The sequence below is a fragment of the Hipposideros armiger genome, unplaced genomic scaffold (assembly GCF_001890085.2).
Source record: "Hipposideros armiger isolate ML-2016 unplaced genomic scaffold, ASM189008v1 scaffold_48, whole genome shotgun sequence".
In the NCBI taxonomy this organism is placed as follows: domain Eukaryota; kingdom Metazoa; phylum Chordata; class Mammalia; order Chiroptera; family Hipposideridae; genus Hipposideros; species Hipposideros armiger.
In genome coordinates this window covers 4,051,731-4,060,931 of record NW_017731398.1, presented here as the reverse complement: position 1 = coordinate 4,060,931, position 9,201 = coordinate 4,051,731, and the positions used below count along the sequence as shown (strand labels likewise).

General features: G+C 45.3%; 1 protein-coding gene across 1 annotated transcript in view; it reads right to left on the bottom strand.

The window, feature by feature from the left end:
- Positions 1-3,905: 3,905 nt before the first annotated feature.
- Positions 3,906-9,201, bottom strand: part of SCAPER (S-phase cyclin A associated protein in the ER) — a 233,864-nt gene continuing 228,568 nt past the window's right edge. Inside the window, exons 30-32 of the mRNA XM_019640002.1 lie at positions 8,987-9,178; positions 6,620-6,671; positions 3,906-4,326 (exon numbers count right to left, since the gene is read on the bottom strand). Coding sequence (XP_019495547.1) covers positions 4,226-4,326; positions 6,620-6,671; positions 8,987-9,178 — 345 coding nt within the window. The 3' untranslated portion in view covers positions 3,906-4,225. The remainder of the gene's footprint in view (positions 4,327-6,619; positions 6,672-8,986; positions 9,179-9,201) is intronic.

Genomic DNA, 9,201 nt, shown 5'->3' with positions numbered 1-9,201 from the left:
CCTCCCGTCGGGTCTGGAGGCCTGAGCGCGCCGCCTGCACGGCCCTGCGCCGCCGCAGCGAGGCCCCCGGGGCCGGGTGGACGGGGCGCGTCCTCCGCGTTGCCCCGCGGGTCTCGCCGGTTATTAATTCCCGTCTAGACGGAGGAGAGGCGGGCGGCGGCCCCTTATCTGCGCCGGCATCACCTGCAAGCGATACACCGCAGGAGCCACAGGGCCCCACTAGGACCGCGGGTCCACCCAGAACCAGTCTGGCGTGTCCTTGGTTTATTTTCTTTCCAGACCCGAATGCAGGGGCGGGGATGGCCCAGGTCACTCGGTGTGACATTTCAAACCCTGCCACTTGTTTTCTTGAAAACTGGCTTTAGAGATCGGAGGAAATAAGCGAGATACCGAATCTCCAGCAGCCCCGGGCAAGCACACAAAACGCAGGCTCAAGTTTTACCCTTCGCAAACATTTAACCCTTTCGCAGCCTCGCTCGGTGGGCCGCCGGCGTACCTGTCACCCCGCTGCTCTGGAAGAAATTTCTGGTTTCCGTTTTCCGTGTCCCTCGCGTTAAACGAGTCACACGTATATCCCGCTTTGCCCAGGATTTGTTTGGAAAGGCAGCAACGCCCCGAGGTAGTTGCTCTTTTAGCTCAGGCAGTCTGGAGACGAACAAGGCGTCTGCCGGGGATCTGTGATCGCGGGACAGAGGAGTAGGTGCCTTCTGTTAAAATGCGTAGGCTGCTTGGGTGGCCACAGCCACTGCAGGTTTTCCGACAGAGCTGATGGCAGGATTTCGGCACCCCGAGAGAGGGGGAAGGCTGGAAGACGCCGGCGGGCACTCACTGAAAGAAAATGGGAGGTGGGGCAATCAGGCCACATTTATTAACTTGCATCCTGAGAGTCAAGGTGATGCTAGCACAAAAATTAAACAATATTCCCTTCTTCGGGATTTAGGAAATGGCGCTGTAAACTTAGAGATAAGGGAAGAGATATATGTAGGGTTAATGAGGACCAGCTTTTCCTCCCAATAACCCAGAAACGGTTTTAATAATCAGGGTTAGGCTCTTGGAGGTTTCGTTCTCTTAACTTAGACCATTCCCTCCCGAACAGAAATATAGTTCTTTCCTTTTACCTTTTGACTGGCCATTGGATAGGGGGCTAAACTTGCAAAAAATCTTACTTTCGAAAACTTCTGAATTACCTAGACTATTGGGTTTTGTCACTTTCAAAAGGAAACAATAGGTCCTTGAATAAAGAATTTCATTAATGGTGGTTAATTAGCTCCGATTTTTTTTTTTTTTGCTTTTGACAGGCTGCAGTGTTTTAATGCTATGAATGGAAACAGCTATCTAGTTACAGTCATCCATAGCTCAAAAACCTAATTCCTCTTTTTGATATTTAGGGGAGCATGTCTGTTTTTGAATCTTGGAAGTTACCCAGATAAAAGCAGTGAAGGTGTACCGCAATGCCTGCCTGCACCTATCTGTAGTACTGTATACAGCAGCATAGGCTTTTCTCCTGCCGTTTGTTGCGAACTGCCCAAAGGGACACGTCCTTTTCCATGACGTTTTCCAGGGAAAGGGTTTGACTTTGAAGCTTTATTACAGTGGTTCCTGGTGAGGTGTCAGCTCTATGGTTGGTTACATTAATAGATATGTCTTAGTGGTTCCCAGGTCACCTTTAAACATCTGTACTATAGTAAGGATTTTATTGTAAACTGAGTTACCGGTAACAATTTCAAGTGTTGTATGTTGACTGAACTTTTCAAGTGCGATGCCCAATTGTGTAGTTAAAAAGTCAGTTCAGTAACGGTCCATGTGTGGAAAATGGGACTTATTTAACTGGATTCACTTTAGAATAAGATAGTCTCAGATTTATCTAATAATTTGCATAGCGCTATGAAATTGAGGCTGGAAAGGCTTATGGCTATTACACCACAAAATTTAATACATATTGAAAGGCTGCATAATTCTGGAAAATTCGGAGCCCCTGTGCCAGCATTCCCAACAAAGTTTACTATTTAATGGGCTGTGGGACAGGAATCAGCCTTTCAGTTTTGAAGATGGACTAGCTTAAAACTCAGTTGTGGCACCGCTGCAAGTACCGGGTTTAAGTGAGACACTGTCTAAAATTGTTCTCAAGAAAACGTGAGATTCTGCGACTGCTGCTTTGGGGGAGGGTGCAAGTTGCCCCACATTTAGCTGGCTGTGTTTTCCACACAAATGAGTGTTCTCCAAAGAGAGCGAGAGAGTGAGCCGAACAGCAGCGCGCTGGAAAGAGGAAACAATGAATAATAAACTATCTGCAGAGAAGTTCCCGGTGGACTCGCGATAAAAGCAGGAAATTCACTTTATTAAGCTGATGTAGGGAAGATTAGAGGCTTTTACATATGGGTCTGATTGATGTAAAGGTAAACTTTCTTCAAGATACAGGGAGTCAATGCAAGAATGATTGTGTCACAGTATCAGACTAGCACCTTGTTGAGAGAGGCTGTGCACGGGGACGCAGATACGTGGAGCCAGGCCGAGTAGTAACAGGAAAGAAAAGGGCTCAGGAAATACTCCATTGGGGTCCAGATTTGGGTGGGGAGTGGCTCGATTTAAAAAGCAAGTTTGGAGCGCTTGCAGCAATGTGCCAGAAACGCAGGAGTGCCAGGTGAGTGCGGTTTCGGGTGAGGGGCGCCTCCGGTTGAGAAGGTCGGGAGACAGACTATTGAAGGGGGTGGTTTGGGTACAGAAGGCAGGAGACCCCCCCCCCCCCCCCCCCCCCGTCTGGTGGGAGCAGGGAGAGGGCAGTGGAAGAACGGGGTGGTGAGAAACCCCTTCCGGATTACTGAGACCCCAGGATTTAGAAAGCGGGCAGGGAGCTCTGCAAGAAATGACCGGCGGTGGGAGGGGAGGTCGGACGGAGGTCACGGCGCACCCCGCCGCCTGGCGGGAGGCCTGCCCGGGCCTGGCGGCTTGGCCCCATCCGGGACCGGGGACCGGACCGGTCCGCCCAGACTGGGGCAGAAACGGTCAGATTACAAGTTTACTTGCTCCTGGGAGGTGGTCACAGTGTGTCGGTGACTTCCGGCTGCGGAACAGGCAAGAAACGCAGTATATCTGAGGCGTCCTGCAGCGAGCCTCATAAATTGCTGACTTTTCCTCTCGGCGAAGGGACCCGCTCCGTCGTGGGGTGGGGGGTGTGGGTCTGTGCGCCCCTCGGTCCGGGTCCAGGTCCGCCCGAGCCGACTGCGGTGCAGACGAGCGCGGAGCCCAGGGTCCCGGCTCGGGATGAGGTGGCCTGTCGTGAAATCGGACCTGCACATTCTCCCTCCCCACTTGCGAAGCTGTAAACGGCAGTAGCCGCTTTGGGCTCGGTCCCGAACTCAGCAGGTGGGTTTGATGCAAACACCGAAGAAACGTTTTCCGGAGTCCCTCCCACGTCTTGAATCAGACAGTATTCAGACCTTTTTCCCAAGCGGATCTCTGTCCTCGGTGATGTCCGTCCACACCCGCACAAGTGGCGGCTGCTGCCACTCACGCCCGCTCCGTGCCGCCCGCTTCAGGTGCAGAAGCGGCTCGGGCTCAGGCTGCATGGAGCGGCATGGCTTCAGGTCGCACGCCTTCCAAGAGCTCCTGTGCGGTCATTCACTGTGGCTCATCTTTTCTGGTTGGGTTTTCTTCCGGAGAGCGACGTGGGTTGGGCAGTCGGGGAGGCTCCGAGTGCGGCGCAGTTTAGGCTGGCAGACCCACTAAGACACTGCTCTGAATTCATGGCCAGTGGCAGAAAACACGCATGTAACTGGAATGGACCAGTGTCCTAAATATCTCTACTCCCAAACTCACAGAGGGAAAATTTCAGCAGGTCTTTAAGATGTTTCCAGAGCTGCAGCTGGCACTTTTCTTTCAGATTTGTATAGCCTTAACAAGAAAAGTCACCACTGCAAACAGAATAAGTTATTTTATTACAAGAACAAAACAGACTTGCTAATTTTGTCTATCACCTATATTGCAAACGCAGAGTACATATTATCGGATGGAAGCTATATCAAACTCCAAAATATTATGCATAAATGAAATAAACTCAGAACATTACAGTATGGACAGTCAGTATAAATAGTGCAAAGGATTAACTGTGTCTACAATACAGGGGAGAGTGCAAACATGTGAAAAGGACTTTCTTCAGGAACAGCTAGAGGGTTTTAACAATTTAAAATATTAATAAGGGTACTCAGATGTAGAACCGAAACATTTATTATTTTTCTTTTTTTAAGAAAAACTGTCGAGCGTCTTCCCAGGCCTGCTGAGGAAATCTGTTAGCCAGCTCAAGATAGTCTTGAGAGCTGAGGCATTTTCCTGAGAGGAAAAAAAGAAAAGAATTAAATTAAAAAGAGTTAAATTCTTCAAAGTTTAAGAAATTAAAATTATTTTGCTATCTGAGTACAAAATGGAGACATACACTTCAAACAAACCATAAGTTCATATAAACAAGGTAATTGATTAATAGTATAAAATATACAATATATTTTAATCACAATGTGTTTTGTGCTTCTAACATATTCAGACATTAACCTCTATGTAAAACATTATGAAAAAATTTTCTTTTGGATTCCAGAGTAAGAAAATAGTCGAAAATAAGTATGGTGAACAAAACAAAATGACAGCCATATGTTCTATCCTTAAGTTACCCTTGAAGTGTAAATCTGTATGTCAACTTGACATAGTCTATTTAGTTTCAAACACAATTTTACTTTAACTATCACTAAAAATGCTCAACCTGGCATCCGGTCACCTGTCTAACAAAGCAGGGACCCATCAGGGGCTTTCCTGACCACTGATGTTAGCAGAGCCACAGTGTCACAGCTGGGTAGTCAGTCACCAGTCACGGTGGGAATTTGCAAACCACAGCTGGTCCTGGGCAGTAGGTGTGAGGTGCTGCCAGGAGCTGCTTACTCTTAGAGCTTTCTGGGCCAGTGAGCCCGAAAAACGTCTGGAAACGTATAATGGGGACATGGGGACTTAACCTAAGCGAAAGGGGAACAGGTGGCAAGGTGCAAACTGGCCACTTAGTGAGGTGTCATCATTCTTTCAAAATCAAGTAGCATATTTTGAGCTGTCACCAAATACAGTGAGGACTGAGCAAGGCAGAGATGGGTTCCCCAGTGGCTGCTCTGTGCAGTGAGCTAACTGTAAATCGGGGAAGGCCTGGGACTCGGAGACAACGGTTCCTGGGGAGAGAGAGAAAGGGTGAGACTCCCACAGGCCTAACCCACCCGGCGGAGAATGGGGGACAGGCAGCCCCAGGGACCCTGCTGCCCTATGCAGCACACAGCACGTGCTGACTCATCCTCAGTCAGGAGCTGGAGGAGGAGGAAAAAGAAATGTCTACTGCTGACTGGCGAAGAAATGGCTGTACACCTAAAAATAACACATTAAAAGACTTTTCTAGGTATTTTCCAGATAGTAAAAATTTTTAGAAGTGTTTTTTTTTTTTGTAAGAAAAAGTAAGAAATTACGCTGATTTCTCCCGAGTAGCCTCCAAGATTTTTTTTTAAAGTCTGCCCGAGTCGGGGCAGAACTGAACTTGCACACTGATTCTGGCTTAGACAAAAGGCACTGACTCTGATGTTGACTTGGATATCTAAAAAGGGGCATAGCTTTCTGTTTACTTCTCAGAGTTTCTGAGTCAATAAAACATGACATTTTTTTCATGATATTGTTACAGCTTTAGTTGTAGTCTCTTCGCCGTACTTTTCAACACCTGCCCACTATAGATAACTTTGTGTGTGGTGTGTGTGCACGCGCTTGAGCTCAAGGGGACCCCCCACCCCACCACCACCACCACCACCACCACCACCACGAAGTAAGGGCTGCTGGTGGGTGTCCAAGAGGGTCCTGCTGGGAAGGTGTCTCTGATGGGCCACTTTAAAGACTTTCAAACTAGTGTAAGAATTGGGGAAAATCTGGGTCAGGGTCTCAGTCAGAGGTGCTCTCATGACAGAGAGGAACTGGTATGTCTGGGTGGCAGAATATTGTAAACAGGAAAAATGCTCTTTAAAATTCTACAGCTTCCTCTCGGATCACAGGAAACACCTCAGCAGGCACACTACAGGAAAAAAAACTTGTGATCTGATAGCTTTTTCTTAATTTTACATTTTCTCTAACAATTTTACATTCCTTATTTCAATAAAAAAATTTCAAGTACTAGAATTTTGGGGGGAGATAAATATGTGCTCCTATCATTGATAATTTCATTCTGAACACGAATAGGAAACCAAACCTATGTGGTTTCACATTTGTGACAGTCCTGTAGGTCCATGCTAATTATCTGATTGTCTCCTGTATTACTAAATAAATTTAGCAACGATTAACCATTTATTATATCTTACGTGAGGCAAGTATAAATTACACAAAGACGTTTTGTGCTTTTACTTGCATAGATTTCTCCGCATATTCTGACACACTCAAGCTTGATGTGACAAATCAATTTCTTTACTCACTTTACTCACTGAAATATACTTGGTATCTGAATTGCAAATATTTTAGGTGATGTAGTAAGTTGATTTCTCTAACAGTTCCAATGGAAGGAGTGAGAAACATGTCTGTTCAGTTAACAAACACATGACATTTAATTTCAATAGAGACATACCTTTGGGCTGATAAGACTGGTTATCTGCCTGAGCTGGATTCTGTGCAAAATCCTGTGTGAGACCAGAAAAGTGTGTTTATGCCAATGCTATGAACAGAGAATTTCACTGAGGGCAACTTTAAAAATGCTACTGAATTCTGAGACAACTATTTCTTCACAAATACTTTGGAGCCCAAATATAAAAGCTGAAGGAACAGACGTTATGGAGTACAGGTTCTCATAAATTCACATCAAACAGTGATGACTTCCGTTTGGCTACAACTTTCTTCATCTAACAAACTAAAAACTTGAGTCAAATTTAGTGTCTTAAAATATTGACTGATTTCTAACATTTTTTAAAATCCCAACTCTAAAAGTGCTTATGTATTCTACAGTTTAATCAAGTCCGGTAATTTTGCTTTTAGATGGAAAATGAAAAATGTAGTATATAATATGTAATTTTCAGAAACTACAAGCTCCTATTTTTAATATCATTTTCTAGTGACTGTTAATAACCTAACACATGGGGACGTTGAAGAGCCAGTTCATAAACTACAATCCAATGTATATTCATTCCCTTGAGTACAATTATTTATAGGAAAAAAACCTGATTTAACTTCACTAACGTCTAACATTCTAGCTCAAATAAGCACTGTAAGAAATTTCTGAAGCATTTACATGATTTGTGTTAAAATGTATGATGAATGTATGTTAAACTTGCACTCACTTACAGTGAAATGTGTGCTGAATGTAACAGAACAGAGTAGATTTAAAAGTACTTTCAGATGATACCAGATGAAAACAAGTACCATGTATGACCCACTTTAGATTCCGGTACCATTTGTATTTTCATAAACTGTTTCCCAAGCAGCTGAAAATGTAAGGGACTCGGTCGGTACAGGTGCACACCTGCTCTCTGCCCACGCAGCGTCTCGGTGGAGCCCGGCTCATGCGAGTAACCCTGCACAGCACCTCCCTGGCAGTGCTTCCCGCCCCGCGTTTCTCACTGCACTCAGCAGCAGCCAACATGCTGTTTGTGTGACTTGTTTCTGTCTGAGTCCCCGGCATTAACAAAAGACCTATGGAGGCAGAAGTTTTATCTGGTGCATTTGCGGCTGCAGGCCGGTGCCCGCAGCAGCGTCCAGCACACAAAGCCACTCCCGACACTTGTCGAATGAGAGTGAATGATCCAACTTGAGATCAGCCTTAAAATTCTCTATAATGTATTTTTAATTTAATTTAATTTAATCCTAGAGCTCTAAGAATATATGAAGAACCCTAAATGTTGATAGGATGGTTATATGACTAAGTTTTTACTTTAATCCTAAGACGTTTTATGAAAATTCATACCCTACCTGTAGAACTCACTAACTTTGAAAAAATCTTCACAAAATGGAACTGAGGCTCAAACAAAACAACTCTGCTGAAAATAAAACATTTCTAAAATATAATCGGTGTACTTGAGTTTGTAAGTTGATCATCTAATAGAGGACAGTTTAATAAATGTAAACCCTAATTGTTTCCAGGGTGAGGAAGGTGTGGGGACTCTACTGTCCCACCAGCGGGGCTCCAGCACACCGTTTCAATAGGTACATCTGCATATCCAGCAGGATACAGGACAGCACGGGGGTAGGGGCTCTCCTTTCTGGTTTGTCACTACCTGATTGCCCACTAGGCACGTGTGCGCCAGGGAGCAAAACCTTACTGGCTTTATGGGTGGGACAGCTGGAAGAAATTGGGAGATTTTCAGCACATAACAATCTACAATGACAGGGGGAAAAAATCACGGGATCAGCTATTAGCAAATATTAAAGAACAGCCAGCTTGATTTTTCCACTGCCTGTAGGCCAAGCTAGTTTAGATGAGGAAATACGCCCTGCTTCGCTACAGCGCCAATTCCGACTCCAGTCCTACAGACTTTAGCTGAGCAGACACACGAAAGGCCACACTTAAAAGTTTTACATTTCTATAAACGCAATATAACAGGTTTTCATTATACACACACAGATGTGTGTATACATATACAAAGAATACTTATTTAAACATTCATAAATAAACTGAAGTTTTAATTGATCCTTCTTCAGCAATCATTATCTATTCCTTAGAGCTAGACTAAACGTAAGATGGATGGAACAGTTAGACCCTTATGAAGTCTGGCAAGCTTCTAAAAACATTTCCTGAGTGCGGGTTTACTATTTCATGAACTGGAAAAAGATCCTTTCCTTGAAATCCTCCAGGTAGAAATTATACAACATTCAGTTCCAGTCTTACTGTCCAGATAATTGAGAAATTAATTTCCCAGCACAGAAACCTGTGAAGGTGTTAACAGGTAGTGTGGGTGGCCAGAGCCGACAGCTTTCACTCGCACAGAGCCAGCGGTGCAGGTACCTGGATGAATGTGGCGAGCAGCGCACAGGCCATCTCCTGCTCCAGGGCGGTCTTGTTCTGACGGTTGTTGTAACATGCAGCGATAAGTGAAGGGAACAGCACTCTGATCAGCCGAGGGTCACTGAAATACCGGAAGGGCAGCTGGCACAGCTTCTGTAGCACCGTGGGGTGGCGGCCGGACTGGACGACGACCTGAAACAGGAAGCAGCTCGGGT